At 38.8% G+C, this 18296-nt stretch overlaps 2 protein-coding genes across 2 annotated transcripts; both read right to left on the bottom strand.

The window, feature by feature from the left end:
- Positions 1-514: 514 nt before the first annotated feature.
- On the bottom strand, positions 515-895 carry LOC110645590 (uncharacterized). Its single transcript, XM_021798798.2, has one exon. The coding sequence runs from the start codon at positions 893-895 to the stop codon at positions 515-517; it is 381 nt and encodes a 126-aa protein (XP_021654490.1).
- Positions 896-3127: 2232 nt separating this feature from the next.
- LOC110645587 (peroxidase 10) lies at positions 3128-4827 on the bottom strand. The gene is made up of 4 exons (XM_021798795.2): positions 4423-4827; positions 4037-4228; positions 3789-3954; positions 3128-3694 (listed from the first exon to the last, which is right to left on the bottom strand). The coding sequence occupies exons 1-4, from the start codon at positions 4654-4656 to the stop codon at positions 3285-3287; spliced, it is 1002 nt and encodes a 333-aa protein (XP_021654487.1). The 5' UTR covers positions 4657-4827; the 3' UTR covers positions 3128-3284.
- Between the last annotated feature and the right edge of the window lie 13469 nt (positions 4828-18296).

Here is an 18296-nt window from a genome sequence, read left to right as displayed (position 1 = left end):
ACCCATCTAGATTTTGCAAATAAACAAAACCCAAAAGCTCAATAACCCACATATCCTAAACCATATTAAAAACAAACCATTCTTATTAACCACAAATTTAATCATTATCAAAGAGTAGATTCCTCTAATTACATATTTAGATATTCCTCTAATTACATATTAAGATTATCTTAATATGTAATTAGAGGAATATCTTAATATGTAATTAGAGGAATCTACTATTTGATAATGATTTTTTTTTTTTAAATTAGCTAAAACAATAATAATAATCAAGAGGATGAGGCCGTGAAGGGTGATTTTTTTTCTGGATCTCAAAATATTTTCTTGTTCATTATATAAACTATGTGATGTTGAATGTCTTCCCATAAAATTTAGCTTTGAAGCTCAGTAGAATAATGAAATGAACACAAATAACCAGAGAAACTAATTGAACACCAAAAAGAAACAGACCATTTTTCACTTACAAACTGAAGAGAATAACCCAAGAAACCAAATATGATATACCCATTAAGAATCAAGAATCACTAGTACTTGCATGTGATTTATGTTTATTTTGTTCTTGCTCTTCTTCCTTCGTCTCTTGTGGTTCTTCTTCCTTCACTGGCTCTGCTACTGGAATGTCAGCGGGACGGGCTAAAGGTGGGTCGACCCGGCCATCCAGGCAAGAAGAGCATTTTCTCTCTACCCAACCCTCAAAATCATATTGCCCATGCCCCATGATCCGACGACCCGAACAGATGCGACCGATCATGCCGGCTATGACTCCAAGGATGGTGATCACTGCTAGAACAGCTATTACAGGTCCAACCGACCCGTGACCCGTGTGGGCTGTGTAAGCTTGCTGGGTCACTTCCATGGGTGGTGGTTGTTGCTGCTGGTCTAGTGGTGTAGACATTGGAAAATGGTATATGACAAACGAAACAATTGATGATTTTGGAGGGTTTTGGAATGAACAAAGATTGGTGGAAATGGAAAGCAGAAGTGGGTTTCTTGAATAGATGTGGTGTCAATGAAGTTTGGATCCTGAAATGCAAGAATTTTCAGGATTTTGAGGGTTTAGGGAAGAGAAAAATGAAGAGTAATCAAGTTAAAAAAGAAGAAAAAGTACTTGGTGTTGATAAGCTTTTAAGGGCTTTGTTTTTATTTTATTGATATTTCTTTTCCTCTCAACACTTTGGAAGGTAAGGAGCAGAGGCAGAGGATGTAATTGATCATTTCTAAGTGGTGAAAAGGTGGGAAGAAAGCAAAGTTTGGGAAAGTTTAGAGAGGAAAGAGGAATGTTTTGAGTGGGCAACAAAACCCAAGAAAAACCCTTTTCAGATTGAGGAGGAGCTTTCTCTATACATTTTCTAGGACTGCAAGAATTTGTGAAAATTTACTTTGACAAGGTTTTTATATATAAAAAGCCAAAAGGGAATTTAAAAGGGGTCTTGAGCTTTGAAGCGTGATAGGCCTACTATTATGAAAAATTGAAGAATGCTACTAATTATTTAATTATTCTATTAGACTTGATAGAAATGTCTTTTTTTTTTTTACACATTTATGGATTTATAATATGGACCATAACATAATATCAAATTATCAATAATAACATATATAAATAATTCCCTTAAAAAATTAAGATAAATAAATAAATAAGCAACCTCATGTTATGTATAATTAAGCTAAACATGTCATTGCTCAAATAAAGATAAGCATAACGTGATATCTATTTCTTCTTCTTCTTCTTTTTGTTTTGCCTGTTTTCAGTTTCCAAATGAAGTGATTTTTCAATGCACCAAGCAGAACCCAACCCAAGCTGTATAGCAGATGAGCCAGCCAAATCTTCATTAGCTTATTTTCTCTAGCTACTGCATTACTTTTCTTTGCTTTTCATTAGAGGTCAAAAAGCCACAGATTTCCCTTTTCTTTCTCCTTTTCTCTATATACATAATTTCTTTTTTTTTTTTTAAAAAAAAAAACGAAAAATTATGTTCGAAACTTTAAGCCAATTGGTCCACGTTTCTTTTCATATCTTTTTTTTTTCTCACTCCCCCAAATAATGCTTGCTGAAATCTGCTACTGTCTGTGATGGCTAGCAGCTGTCTGCATTCACTAGGCAAGGTAGAAAATTTCACTTCCCTAAAGTCTAAAAGGCTGATAATATGTAACTTTTGAACTGGCAGTTTTCTTCTTTTTATTGGCCATTTATATAGTATAGTCAATAGATACCACTACTAAGATATCATTTTTTTTTTCAATTTTTGGTAAAGTTAGCTAGTTTGTTCTGAGCTTGATAAGCATTGACATCCAGTTGATGTAATTAACCAGTAAGGAACCAAGCATTCAGGTTTTAAGCTCGAGTTTTCCTATTTTTCTTCACAGACAAAAAAAAGACATATTGGTGAAGAATCTATTCTGAAAGCAGAGAATATATCTGTTGGTATGATGGTGTTGATTATGATAGTTCATGATGGACTAAAGCAATTTGGACAGATCCAATTACATGAGATTTTGAGAGAGAGTATGTGAAGTTTCAAAAGAAAAAAGAAGTGTTCTTATATATAGAGAGAGAGAGAGAGAGAGAGAGAGATGACAGAGAGCTCAATGGGCTTGCACAAAGTTTGGTCAGGCATCTATCAGCTTTTCTTTTCTATCTTTTTTGGAATCCAAGCACTCCTTGTCTACTTCTTCTTTGGATCTTTCTGCATTTCACCCTATTCTTCTCTCCCACTTAAAACTTTTCTTGATGCAAATTCAAAGTGAAAACCAACAAATTTAGTTAAAATATATGACAATATTCCTAAGCGGAGGTTTCAGGATTGTCTCTACTCTAAAATTATCAGGTTAGGATCATAATCGGTAGGTTATTTGTAAAAATTATTTTATTCTAATATAAACTCAAAATTGATTAATATCATCAATACTCTAATCTGTTCCAAAATTGATTAAAATATATTTTTTAAGCTCATCCTATTAGAATTCGATCGCTAAACTCATCTTTATCTAAGTTATCAAGCAGATTAAAGAATCCAACATTCTACCATTGTCATGAATCTCTGATTCTTCAAATGTGTTTTCCACATTGATACAAAATATTAAATTGCCATTGTGCATTCCACTTAATACCTAATTAAACAAGAAGACAAATGCTAATAATAATAATAATAATTCTAAAATGTCACAATTCACTACTTTCTACTTACAGGACTCTGCTAAATTGTTTATTTGTTGATAGCTTACACATAAGTTCCATAAAAAAGATCACCAACATTAATTACATATGCCAACTTGGTTAATTCAACTTAATTTACTGACCCACATTTCTTTCTAATTTGTCCATTTTTCCCTGTAAGTACTCCAACATTGCCCATCTTCACCATCGATGCTGCGAAATCGCTGTTGAAAAGATATGCCATATACGTATAGGAATTAACCAATGCAGCAGCTGTTGAGTCCCCCATTAGAGCTTGATCAGATTCAAGAAGGCCTGAGTTGCTCACAAGGCTGGTATAATATGAATTGTCAAATGTGTAAGGACTTGGTGAGTCCAGAGGAGCAAGATTGGTGTTTGACGCATCTTTGTTGGGACACATGCTTTGCAAGTTTGTGAGGGATGAAGAATCAAGCCTAGGATCAGGCTTGCCAGAGCCTTTGAAGTTAAAGAGCCTGTTCTTGAACGTGAAGCACTGAGCAAAACCTATGGTGTGTGCTCCTGTTACAGACCAATGAAGCAAACATAAATATTTATGCCAAGAATTTTATTATTTTTCATGGTAAAGACTGATCACTACACTAAGAAGAAGAACCTGAAAGGACCACAACATCCTTTATGTCAAGGCCCTTTGAGATGAACTTAGCAGTGATGTTTTCCAGTGGCTCAAAGGGTCCTGGCAAGTTTTCATTAGCTGCCTTCTGACTTGCAGTTAATCCGTCTCGCCGGCCTAAGGGAACGGACCAGAAAGGCCCTCCAGACTGAACCAGAAAAATGAAGAAAAATTTAACATACAACAACAGAAGATATAAAACAATAGATACGAAGCATCAAGTTAATTACCAAAACGACAGCTTCTCTTGCTGCAAGAGCCAGTATATCAGCACACGAAACAGTTGACGGGCATGCTCTTTCAACATCTGCCTTTATACTCTCAATGACTTCAAATCCTCTAGCTGAGTTTCGGTTTGGAAGAGCGTTCTTCTCTCCCTTGAAATCATTTGTGTCATCAAGAAGTATCGATCCATCGCAACCCTATTATCCAAGTAAATGATTAAAAATTGCACCAATTAGTTGTAAAATTAAGCTATCTAAGCCAAGGCACCAAAAAAGAATTCCATATACTAATTTAAGTTTAATGGGTGTCCCCTTTGCAGAACACTGGATTTTCATGACTCAAACCTGTGACCTTCGGATTGTAAAGAAATTGATTTAAAAGCAATTATTACATTAACAAAACAATCATGAAAGTGCAACCGAAGGAGGGAGGCAGCAATCCTGGTCTCATTACTGATAGCTGCCCAAACACCATACTTAACAATCATTTGCAAACGGGGGCATGATTGATCGTAGAAATAATAGTCGAGCTGGCTATAAGCAGAAGGGAAAGGAGTTCCTAGGTGAGTCAAAGACAACACTAGAAATAATAGAATGGGGAAGCATGAAATTTGTTTGTGAGCCATTTGCTTGTGAAAATGTTGATTGCCTTGCCCACCTACTTATAGTGATTTATCTGCATAAACAATGGAAGATTGAATTGAATTCATTGGTTGGGCTAAGAAAGTGGCAAAGCCACTATCATTCTTTAACCATAATGGCCATGACTTAATCTAATCAAATTAGTACTTGTACTTTTCACACACTTTCTTAGAATATGATTTGCCTAGTAACAACACGAGCTAGCTATGGGGTCACTACTCGACAAGTTCAACTCTTTTATATTAAAGATTTTTACACAGAATTAGTGATCACTAAGATTTCAATTCCGGACATTTTAGAATGCGAAGCACTCAATTAGAGAGTATTTGTTTTATTTTATAAGCTGGTTAAACCAACTTATAATAAACTCTTACAATAAATTTACACATTGTTTATAACATTCTCTAGACTTCTACACTAAACTTATAAGGAATCAATTTTTCATTATAAATTAATTTGATCAAATATTTTATGATGTTGTCCTTATTTAATATTTTTAAAATTATATTTTTTATCAAACACTTGTCTATCACTTATACTATTTAATTAAGCATATAACTACTTAAAATTTTAAATATTTATAATTCAAATAGTGCTTATAACCTAATTTATATATATCCCATGACAAAGGCTACGCCCAACTTTATATACAATTTGAAATGGCACTAATGAACATCCTACTCATAATACATATTGCACCAGGAGTGAACTAATCAAGCAACTCAAGTTCTGCAAATGTAACAACCTAAGCCATTGTACTGCCACTTTTTCCAAGAAAAAAATTGTTAAAATTAGATATTATAGAAAAAAAAAAGATTTAGAAATTGAAAATATTTGCTTGTATGCTATAGAAAAGAGAAAGAAAAGAAAAACCTGTAACATTGACAAGGATCTCACATTGAGAAGGTAGCAAGTCAACTTGTAAAAGATAAGATCTAATCTACGATAGATAGTTTAATAATAAATTGTATTGAGTTATTAGGGGTGGAAGTACAGGTGTCTATGTAAATTTTGGCTGAATTAAGATATTTATAGCACCACCTTCTTTCCAGAGTGATAACATTTTATATAGTATCTATTAAAGATAAAAATAGATTCAAAAAAATTCATGATAACATTTCACATATTTGTATATCTCTTAATTCAATATGAATGTCTATTTTTAATGGAATTTATAAGGATATAGACTTTGTGTACTGATCACAGTTAAAAAAGAAAAACATGCTAATAAGTTCATCTAGATTATTATATTCACTATTCCCTTGTTTGGGATGTAATATTTTGTAAGAATTCAATTCTATTCGATGAATTTTTTTTTTTATTATTCACTATTCAAATTATAAAGTAATGACTTTATAAGTCCATAATTTATACATGAATATAACTACTATAAAAAAAGTCATCAAAAGTTAAGAAAAAATTTTACTAAAATTTTCATTTATCTTGTCACGACCCAACCCATAGGCCGGACCGGCACTAGGACCTGGGCCAGCCTAAAGCCCCCGAGGCCCGTAGTAAGCCTAACTATTCACTTAACCCAACTCTAAGGCCCATTTGGGCCCAATTTCAAGAAATCAACCGGACAGAGTCCGACCATAAAATGGACCTATCAACGGGGAGTTTATGACTCACCGGACCTGTAAACACATTAAATACTCAATTGGGGAGCTCAGCTCACCCTTCACATACTCATCAGCATAAAAATAAATGGGAGCCCAGCTCCCTCATCCAATCCATCAAACATGCATAGAATATTAAGTTTACAGGTCCACAATAATAATTTAGTTTACAGACCCAAATCAAATAAACATTTCTAACACATGCGGAAATTCTAAGATTTAACAAGTTTATACAAACATTAATAATCGACCTGCGAGGGAGAAAGCAGGTTAGCCTCAAAAATATCCTCCTGTGGCCTGGAAAAATATTGAACGGGAGTGAGCGTTCGACTCAGAGAGTAAAATATCAATTTTAACCATAATCTCTATAACTATCTAGAACTAGTGCACTCTGTAGAGTGAAATGCAACATCAGCAATAAATTCACATCATAACATCAAAAAGGTAATTTGGAGCACTCACGCACCCAGCAATATCAATCATATATATATGGGAGCTGATTCCCTGTGCAGCTCTCTTTATTCCAACTGTGCCAGCGAAGAACTCAGCTCGGACTTCCACTTAATAACCAAATCGGGGTCCCAGTGAAGAACTCAAGCTGTGTCTACCCCGAAGGACCGGGTCCCAGCGAAGATCTCAAGCCGTGTCTACCCGTCCTATCCATAGTCCACACCACATCACACGCACGCCAACGCACGCACACTGCTCCAAATTACCACAACAACATACATGGCACTTTCACAGTTATGAATGCAACATAAATCGTGCCTAAAGTTTATCTACATAGATATATGCGTGTAAGTGATGCATGGGCATGCTTGAACATATAATAATAGTGAAATTACAATTAAAATTAATATTTTACTCACAGACTTGACAACGGTCACTGTGGCGGCTGGGCGGAGGAAGAAGGCTGTCCCGGCTCACCTGACAATTACATTACAATTATTTAATATAAATGACTCAATACAAATCAAGAAAAGTCGTGCCGAAAATCCAGCAGAGTCTCCCCTATACCTATGACCTACCCAACCTGCAAAAGGGCTCAAAACGCACTTCTATATTCACAATCCATATATCCACAACTCAATCACCTCACACAGCCCCTCCTGGGCCCATCAAATCAATCATCCATCACAATATGTAAAATTTCAATTTAGTCCTCATAATTGATCATTTTTGCAAAAACTGTCCAAATAAGCTCTAAAAATTCTAAAACTTTGCCCCGCGGTCCTTAGCAATATTGCTAGGCTATTGCAAAAAGAATCGTAATTTTCTGAGCTACCACGAATATTTTATGAATTTTTAATCCTATTTAAGCACTAGAAAATTACGAAAAAGTAAGGTTCAGGTTTACCTTTGCCGATTCCGACTTCTGGAACGCGCTCGGGACGTCTGACAATGGGGGGTAGCCAAAACCTCGGTCCAATTCGAAGACTTTTCCCAGTGCTTTGGCCCAAATTTGCGCACTACCAATCAATCGCCGAATTTCCGCGAATTGAGGATACCTACACGAAGCCCACAATACGGGGGTTAGTACATAAAATTTTCAGAATTTTCTAAGCTCATTTAATGCTCGGAAAAACACTACAAAGTTCCGTGGGACCCACCGAAAAACGGTGTCGGAAAAATTCGAAATTTATGTCGCCGCGAAGCTCTCGACGAGTGGAGCGCTCTGGTACTCTCGGTTTTCTCGTGGGATTCACGGTTTGCGAGAAATCTAGCCCGAAAGTCAAAATGGGCTAAAACTTCCCGGGCAAAAATTGGACAAACCGCTCGATGGATTTCGGTGTTCTTGGTGTCTATGGAAAGCTCTCGACGAGTAGATGATTTTAGACACAAGACCCGATCCGATTGGTGGCCGAATCGGCCGAATTTTGGCCGGGAAGTCGAAACGTCGTGCGCACGAGGGAGGGACGTTCGCGCGCATTTTTCGGCAGTTTGGGCACGGGCCGGGACAAGGTCGGCGCACACAATGAAATGGGAGGCAGGGAGGTGGTCGACCGGCGGTCAAGGAGGAGAGAGAAAACGGGAGAAAGAGAGAAGGGGGAGGAGACGCGCGCGGGAGGAAGAAAAAGGGAAGGGATCCGGTCCTGTTCGATTCGGTCGGTTCGATTCGAAATATAAAATTTTGAATTTTTACTCTGCCTCGGGACTGAAAACGAGGTCCAAAAATTTTGAAAAAATTTTAGAAAACTCAGAAAAATACGTAGACTCCAAATATATTTTTAGTTTTGCCACGTGGTCTTTAAATAAATTTTTAAAAATCATCAAAGTTTATATTTTCGGAAAATCGAACCCGATTTTTAAAATCCGAATAATCTCAAAAAAAATTCCTAAAATTTAAATAAAATTAAAATACCAATAATTATCATAAAATAATAAAATTTGAAATTTTGGGGTGTTACATTCTTCCCCCCTTACAGAAAATTAGTCCTCGAATTTTACACAAGGCAGAATAAAGCACATGATTACACATTGAACAGATAAGGGTACTTGCTACGCATGTCCCATTCTGACTCCCAGGTGCACTCTTCCACTGACTGACTCCTCCACAAAACCTTAACCATAGGGATCTGTTTTGATCTCAGCTGTCTCACTTGGTAGTCCACTATGGCTACAGGTTGCTCCTTAAACGTCAAGTTCTCTTTTAGCTCTATTATATCCGGCTGTAGTACATGAGAAGGATCTGGAATGTATTTCCTGAGCATGGAGATGTGAAATACGGGATGAACGTGAGAAAGGTTGGGTGGTAGCTCCAACCGGTAGGCAACTGCTCCAACTCTATCCGCAACCTCAAAAGGTCCAATATATCGAGGTGCCAACTTGCCCTTCTTTCCAAATCTCATGACTCCCTTCATTGGAGAAACCATCAAAAATACATAGTCGCCTACTGCAAACTCCACATCCCTCCGTCTGGGGTCTGCATAACTCTTCTGCCTACTAAAAGCTGTTTTCAATCGTTCCCTGATTAAGGGAACCATCTCTGATGTGTACTGCACTAGGTCTACATCATGCACCTTCGCTTCCCCCATTTCTGTCCAACACAGAGGAGACCTACACTTTCTTCCATATAGTGCCTCATAGGGTGCCATCCCTATGCTGGAATGGTAACTGTTGTTGTAGGCAAACTCCACCAAAGCTAGCTGATCATCCCATTGACCTCCAAAATCCAAAACACTCATGCGAAGTATGTCTTCCAGTGTTTGGATTGTCCTTTAATTTGTCCGTGCATGCGAGGGTGGAAAGCCGTACTAAAGTTCAACTGTGTGCCAAGTGCCTCCTACAACTTTCTCCAAAACCGAGAAGTGAACTGGGGCCCTCTGTCAGATATTATGGAAGTCGAAACTCCATGCAATCTGACTATTTCTCGAATGTAGAGTCAGGCGTACTGTGCCACAGAATATGTAGTCTTCACAGGCAAAAAGTGAGCTGATTTGGTTAGACGGTCCACAATTACCCATATCGAATCATATCCTCGCGTGGTACGAGGCAACCCAGTCACAAAATCCATAGTGATCATTTCCCACTTCCATTCTGGGATAGGGAGCTCTTGCAGCTTCCCTGACGGTCTCTGGTGTTCAAACTTCACCTTCTGACAAGTCAAGCATTTGGACACAAAATCTGTTATGTCTCTCTTCATGCCATTCCACCAATAACTATCTTTCACATCATGGTACATCTTGGTGGAACACAGGTGGACAACATGCAGGTATAGTGTGCCTCTTGCATGATTTCATTTCTGAGATTGTCCACATCGGGCACACATATCCTAGAACCTTCACCTTGCTGTACTCTTTCTATGATCTTCATCAATTGTTGGTCTTTGTGCTGGGAAACTCTAACTCTGTCTCTCAAGTCTGGCCTCACTGAAAAATGAGCCAGCAATACCCCTTCATCTGAAAGATCTAGGATTAAACCTTGATCCATCAACTCATGTACTTCCTGAATCAACAGTCTCTTCTCTGCTGAAATGTGCGCCAAACTGCCAGAAGATTTTCTGCTCAAAGCATCTGCTACTACATTGGCTTTCCCATGGTGGTACTGGATGGTGCAATCATAGTCTTTCAGAAGCTCCATCCATCTCCTCTGTCTCAAGTTTAAATCCCTCTGTTGGAAGATGTACTTCAAACTCTTGTGGTCGGTGTATATCTCGCACACTTCACCATACAGGTAGTGTCTCCAGATTTTTAGTGCAAAGACTACAGCCGCCATTTCCAAATCATGGGTGGGGTAGTTTTGCTCATGCCTCTTCAGCTGTCTTGAAGCATAAGCTACTACTTTTCCATTCTGCATCAAAACACACCCTAGGCCAACTCTGGAGGCGTCACGATACGCAGTGTATCCTTCACCACTCATAGGTAGTGTCAACACAGGGGCGGTGGTTAGACACTCCTTAAGCTTCTGGAAGCTCTTCTCACAGTCATCAGTCCAAATGAATGGAACATTCTTCCGAGTTAACTTAGTTAGGGGAGCCGCTATCCTGGAAAAATCTTGCACAAAACACCTATAGTAGCCAGCTAAACCCAGAAAACTTCGCACCTCAGTGACTGTTGTAGGCCTAAGCCAATCGATTCTGACTTCAATTTTCTTGGGATCCACTTGAATGCCGTCACTAGAAACCACGTGTCCCAAGAATGAGATGCTTTCTAGCCAAAATTCACATTTCGAAAATTTGGCATATAGTTGGTGCTCCCTCAAAGTCTGCAACACCATTCTCAAGTGCCACACGTGTTCTTCCTCGGTCCGAGAGTATACCAAAATGTCATCTATGAATATGATGACAAAACGGTCCAAAAATGGCTTGAACACTCGGTTCATCAAGTCCATGAAGGCTGCTGGTGCATTAGTGAGTCCAAAAGACATCACCAAGACCTCATAATGACCATATCTTGTCCTGAATGCCGTTTTGGACACGTCCTCATCCCTGATTCTCAACTGATGGTAGCCTGATCGCAGGTCTATCTTGGAAAAGAATCTAGCCCCTTGGAGTTGATCAAACAGATCATCGATCCAAGGAAGTGGATACTTGTTCTTCACAGTCACCTTGTTCAGCTATCTGTAGTCAATACACAACCTCAATGACCCATCTTTCTTTCTTACAAATAGCACAGGAGCGCCCCAGGGTGAAGTGCTCGGACGTATGAAACCTTTGTCCAACAGCTCCTGTAGTTGCTCCTTTAACTCTTTCAATTCTGCTGGGGCCATCCTGTAAGGTGGCATTGATATGGGATTTGTACCCGGAACAACATCAATGCAGAACTCTATTTCCCTTTCTGGTGGCAACCCTGGAAGCTCTTCAGGGAAGACATCCATAAATTCCCTGACAACAGGAACATTTTCCATGCTGACACCTTCTACAGATGTATCTCTCACCAATGCCAAATACCCTTGGCATCCACGCCTCAACATTTTTCTAGCGCTAATCGCTGACACCAAATTATATGGAGCCACGCTCCTGTCACCATCAAAGCTAAACTCTTCCACACCAGGTGTGTGGAAATACACCTTTTTGTTCCTGCAGTCTAAGGTGGCATAATGAGTTGCCAACCAATCCATCTCCAAAATTACATCAAAATCCATTACTGGTAGAGGAACCAAGTCTGCTGGGAGGATCTTCCCATCCACTACCACTGGGCTACCCGGAAAAACCATATCTACATCTATGTTGTCGCTAAGTGGGGTAGCTACTGACAAAGGGCATTATAGAGTTGTAGGGTTTCTACCCAATCTCATGGCAAACACAGGGGAGACAAATGAGTGCGTAGCACCCAGATCTATCAAAACACGAGCCTCATAGGAACAGACTAGAAGAATACCTGCCACAACGGCATTTGAAGCTTGAGCATTCTGGTGGGTCAGGGTGAAAATTCGAGCTTGACCCCTACCGTGAGTGGCAGAACCTTGATATTGACTTCTCCCTCCTTATCTGCCCCCAAATCCACGTCCCCCTTGTCCTCGGCCCTGTTGGCCACTGAACTGACTGCCTGCCATGCTGAAAGCACTCGGATACAACTGACGAGGAACATTCGCAACAGAACCCTGTGACCCCATCTGTGGCTTGCTGAACACGGGGCATTCCCTAGCAAAGTGACCTGGTTGGCCACACCTGAAGCATACTCCTGAACCCATCAAACAAGGTCCTGAATGTCCTCTTCCACACTGTGCACAAGGTGCCAAGGAGGATCCTGAACTGGACCAGGCTGCTTTGTACCCGGTGTGACCACTTCTTTGGATCCGTATCCTGGTCTGAACCCTCGGGATTTGTGTCTAAAACCACTCCTCTTATTCCTGCTTCTTCCTCTGTAAGTAATTTGGCCACCACTATCCGTAGTACCCATGTGGGGAATACCTGAAGAACCCTCTGCTCTGTTTTTTTTTGCTCTTCCGCTGTCATCCGCAGCATAACTAATCTCTATCTGTCTGGCTCGATCAACTACCACATCAAACGACTGATCAGACATCATGGCCAGGTTTGCATACCTCCTGTCAAGCCCCTTTAGGAATCTTTTCACCTTCATAGTCTCTGTAGATACTGCTGTGGGGGCATACCTGCTCAGTTCCAGAAATTCTGTAGCATACTCATCTACAGACCTGCCATTCTGTCTTAAGGCCTCAAAGGCCCACTGCTTTTGATCCCTGAAGCTTTCTAGTACAAACCGGTTGATGAACAGTTCCACAAACTGAGTCCACGACAAACCCTCCATCCGAGGTAATATGTAGTCATTCATCCATTGTCTAGGCATAAGCCCCATGACATGCTGCATACACTCTATTAGTCTTCTATCAGTCAACTGTAATTCTGTTCCTGCCTGTCTGCAGGAATCCAAAAACAGATATGCATCGTCTGACACATCATAAGTACCAGGCACTAATTTCTTAAAATTGATGATCTGTTTGTAAGGTTCCCCTCTTGGTACAGTGGACTGCTGCTGCTGTGGAGGGTGGACCATATACTGCTCCATCATATCAATGCTCCTCTGCAAACCAGCTAGAGTGGCTGCCATGGGGTCCATGGGACCCTGTGCCATGAAAGACTGATCCTGAACTGTTGGCAGCTGCTCTTCTACTTGAGCAGCTCTAGGCCTCCTACCCCGCCTCCTCGGGGCAGGCGCCTCATCTGTCTTGACACCTCGTCAGCACATCCAGTTACAGTGCAATGGCGGCTCTCACCTTCTACGCATTTTCCTGAAATTCAGCAGTATTAGCCCACAAAATTCAAAACTGCACGTTACATAGCTTTATAGACTCATATTTACACACAATATATGAAGCAGAAACTAGAAGCAAAGATGACAATGCAAGACGAATGTGGACCCTATTTTTCCGCATGTGACTCCTAGTAGACTCTTCCCAACACTTTAGATGAACATTCCCTAAGAATCTGGAGCCTAGGCTCTGATACCACATTTGTCACGACCCAACCCATGGGCCGGACCGGCACTAGGACCTAGGCCAGCCTAAAGCCCTCGAGGCCCGTAGTAAGCCTAACTATTCACTTAACCCAACTCTAAGGCCCATTTGGGCCCAATTTCAAGAAATCAACCGGACAGAGTCCGGCCATAAAATGGACCTACCAACGGGAAGTTTATGACTCACCCGACCTGTAAGCACAGTAAATACTCAATTGGGGAGCTCAGCACACCCTTCACATACTCATCAGCATAAAAATAAATGGGAGCTCAGCTTCCTCATCCAATCCATCAAACATGCATAGAATATTAAGTTTACAGGTCCATAATAATAATTTAGTTTACAGACCCAAATCAAATAAACATTTCTAACACATGCTGAAATTCTAAGATTTAACAAGTTTATACAAACATTAATAATCGACCTGCGAGGGAGAAAGCAGGTTAGCCTCAAAAATATCCTCCTGTGGCCTGGAAAAATATTGAACGGGAGTTAGCGTTCGACTCAGAGAGTAAAATATCAATTTTAACCATAATCTCTATAACTATCTAGAACTAGTGCACTCTGTAGAGTGAAATGCAGCATCAGCAATAAATTCACATCATAACATCAAAAAGGTAATTTGGAGCACTCACGCACCCAGCAATATCAATCATATATATATGGGAGCTGATCCCCTATACAGCTCTCTTTATTCCAACTGTGCCAGCGAAGAACTCAGCTCGGACTTCCACTTAATAACCAAATCGGGGTCCCAGCGAAGAACTCAAGCCGTGCCTACCCCGAAGGATCGGGTCCCAGCGAAGATCTCAAGCCGTGTCTACCCGTCCTATCCATAGTCCACACCACATCACACGCACGCCAACGCACGCACACTGCTCCAAATTACCACAACAACATACATGGCACTTTCACAGTTATGAATGCAACATAAATCGTGCCTAAAGTTTATCTACATAGATATATGCATGTAAGTGATGCATGAGCATGCTTGAACATATAATAATAGTGAAATTACAATTAAAATTAATATTTTACTCACAGACTTGACAACGGTCACTGTGGTGGCTGGGAGGAGGAAGAAGACTGTCCCGGCTCACCTGACAATTACATTACAATTATTTAATACAAATGACTCAATACAAATCAAGAAAAGACCAAGTACGTCCTAAGTCGTGCCGAAAATTCGGCAGAGTCTCCCCTATACCTAGGACCTACCCAACCTGCAAAAGGGCTCAAAAGGCACTTCTATATTCACAATCCATATATCCATAACTCAATCACATCACACAGCCCCTCCTGGGCCCATCAAATCAATCATCCATCACAATATGTAAAATTTCAATTTAGTCCTCATAATTGATCATTTTTGCAAAAACTGTCTGTCCAAATAAGCTCTAAAAATTCTAAAACTTTGCCCCGCGGTCCTTAGCAATATTGCTAGGCTATTGCAAAAAGAATCGTAATTTTCTGAGCTACCACGAATATTTTATAAATTTTTAATCCTATTTAAGCACTAGAAAATTACGAAAAAGCAAGGTTCGGGTTTACCTTTGCCGATTCCGACTTCGGGAACGCGCTCGGGACGTCTGACAATGGGGGGGTAGCCAAAACCTTGGTCCAATTCGGAGACTTTTCCGGTAACGGGTCTGTCTGGCCCGAAATTTGCAGACCCGGTCAACTGTCGAATTTCCGCGAATTGAGGATACCTACACGAAGCCCACAACACGAGTTAGTACATAAATTTTTCAGAATTTTCTAAGCTCATTTAATGCTCGGAAAAACACTGCGAAGTTCCGTGGGACCCACCGAAAAACGGTGTCAGAAAAATTTGAAATTTATGTCGCCGCGAAGCTCTCGACGAGTGTAGCGCTCTGGTACTCTCGGTTTTCTCGTGGGATTCACGGTTTGCTAGAAATCTAGCCCGAAAGTCAAAATGGGCTAAAACTTCCCGGGCAAAAATTGGACAAATCGCTAGATGGATTTCGGCGTTCTTGGTGTCTATGGAAAGCTCTCGACGAGTAGATGATTTTAGACACAAGACTCGGTCCGATTGGTGGCCGAATTTTGGCCAGGAAGTCGAAACATCGCGCACACGAGGGAGGGACGTTCGCGCGCGTTTTCTGGCCGTTTGGGGCAGCGGCCGGCGAGCTGGGACAGCTGGGGGTCGGCGCCGGCGAAGTGGGGAGGTGGCTGGCCGGCGGGCTGGGGCGGGAGGAGGGAGAAAACAGGAGAAAGAGAGAAGGGGGAGGAGACGCGCGCGGGAGGAGGAAAAAGGGAAGGGAGCCGGTCCGATTCGACGGGTCCGATCCGATCCGATTCTATTCGGCCGGTTAGATTCGAAATACAAAATTTTAAATTTTTACTCTTCCTCGGGACCGAAAACGAGGTCCAAAAATTCCGAAAAAATTTCAGAAAACTCAGAAAAATACGTAGACTCCAAATATATTTTTAGTTTTGCCACGTGGTCTTTAAATAAATTTTTAAAAATCATCAAAGTTTATATTTTTGGAAAATCGAACCCGATTTTTAAAATCCGAATAATCTAAAAAAAAGTTCCTAAAATTTAAATAAAATTAAAATACCAATAATTATCATAAAATAATAAAATTTGAAATTTTGGGGTGTTACATATCTATACTAAATGTCAAATTTGATAAAAATCCTATAAATAAAATTATCAATTTTAATTATGAAATAGGATGAAACGAGAAAGAAAGTATAGAATAGTAACAGAGAATGAATGAAAAATAAACTTGAGTCTTGAGTCTAGAGACTTAAGCTTATAAGGTATATAAATAAGTAATTATAATTTATTATTTTGATGAGCAGCTTATGCTAAAATATTTAATTAAGAATTTGAAAGTATAAGTTGAAATTATAACATCAATTGAATTTAAATATTGAAAAAGAAAATATTTAGGTTAAACTAGGGCCTTATTTGGTTGGCATAAGTAAATTAAAAAAAGTAAAACTTTTAGGAAGTGCATAAAATAGTCTTATTTAGTTTGTCTTATCAAACTAAAGTAGGGTACTCTACTTCCTTTGTGCAAGGAAAGTAATTTACCTAGATAAAATTTAATAAATTGCATTTCTGTAATTAAGTATAATGAATTTATTAATTTATCATTTAATTTATTAATTTGTATACCAAATATATTTATATCATATTTTTCAAGAAGTAATTTCTTATGAGTGTACTTTCTATAAATATACTTCCTAAAAACGTAGAATATTTTGAATTTTTGGGCTAACAGGCAGTGGCCTGCTAGCCCCTAGTTCCGCCAGTGGTCCATCACCTCTTTGAATTGCCCATCAGATTCTATACACAAACTAGGGGTGTTTGGTTCCAGTTCTGTTCGAACTTTACCTACGAATCAAAATCGAACTAAAATTTTGATATTATTCCAATTACAGTTTGGTTCTTCATCGTTTCAGTTTTGATTCTATACGGTTCTCAATTCTTCGATTCTGATTCAATTCGGTATGATTTTCGATTTTTAAAACAATTTATGTAATTATTTTCTTAAAAAGTCATACTTAATACATAATATATCATATAAAATATTTTTTAGCTATACTTAAATTATATAATCTTCAATTATAACGTGTATATATAATTGATGATTAAACATATTATATAATATAATAGTATAAGTCTATCATATAATATATATTTTAACTATTTATTAATCATATAATATTTAACTATAAGATACAAATATAATTAAGAATTAATATATATATATATATATAAAAGATAATAATATATTTATAATTAAAAATGATAAATGAATTTAATGTATTTATAACTAAAATTATTAAGAAAATATAGAAAAATAAAATAAAATAAAATATTAGATTGTATTTAGTTCATAATTTTATATACATACATATGTATATATAATTATAGTGAAAATATATAATACATCTAAAAAAAAATACAAAAGCATATATATAAATTCGGTTCTCGGCTCGGTTTCGGTATGGTTACGGTTCAATTCTTAGTGAATAAATTAGAATCAAATCAAAGTATCAAAATAAATATGGTTCCTGTTGATTCAGTACGGTTCTTCGATTTGGTTCGATTCCCCAAAAACCGTGCACAGCCCTAACACAAACACTGCTGCAACAAAAGAAACCCATGACACACAAAGAAGAAGCAAGAAACGATGGATCAAACCCTTCCTTCAGTACCACAATGGGCATAACAGGTGCTTCTCTTCTTTTTCAACACAATAAAACTCCTCCTTTTGGGAGATTTTGGGGTTACGGCTCGTGGGTTTTTCAAATGGGGTTAATTTCTCTATGATGTCAAAATCTATTTTTTCTCCACTCATTACATCTCCCTTACAAAGACATCAGCAGAAAAAGAAGCATTTTTTTCAACTGCTACTTCTCCTTCGCAGAGAGAGTAGAGTGATGTGGAGAGGGTGACAGCTGAGGGGAACAAGAATATAGGGAGAAATAATGACAACACTCATGAACCTAGAGTGATTCAACCTCTAAACAATGAAAAAAAATTGTGTGTAGAGAACTTTAAGAAGTGAATTTTCTGTATCATTAACAGCAACAGTGAGAGAGAGAGAGAG

The sequence above is a fragment of the Hevea brasiliensis genome, chromosome 15, assembly GCF_030052815.1.
Source record: "Hevea brasiliensis isolate MT/VB/25A 57/8 chromosome 15, ASM3005281v1, whole genome shotgun sequence".
NCBI lineage: Eukaryota > Viridiplantae > Streptophyta > Magnoliopsida > Malpighiales > Euphorbiaceae > Hevea > Hevea brasiliensis.
The sequence above is the reverse complement of the archived record's forward strand: the minus strand, read 5'-3'. Positions and strand labels throughout refer to the sequence as shown.

What these genes read in the sequence shown, in the direction of transcription:
- LOC110645590 (XM_021798798.2), bottom strand. Translation starts at nt 895, where the DNA reads ATGTCTACACCACTAGACCAGCAGCAACAACCACCACCCATGGAAGTG.
- LOC110645587 (XM_021798795.2), bottom strand. Translation starts at nt 4,656, where the DNA reads ATGGCTCACAAACAAATTTCATGCTTCCCCATTCTATTATTTCTAGTG. An exon ending in TTCATGATTGTTTTGTTAAT is followed by an intron (nt 4,229 to 4,422) that starts GTAATAATTGCT and finishes CTTGGATAATAG; the next exon opens with GGTTGCGATGGATCGATACT. An exon ending in CAAGAGAAGCTGTCGTTTTG is followed by an intron (nt 3,955 to 4,036) that starts GTAATTAACTTG and finishes TTTCTGGTTCAG; the next exon opens with TCTGGAGGGCCTTTCTGGTC.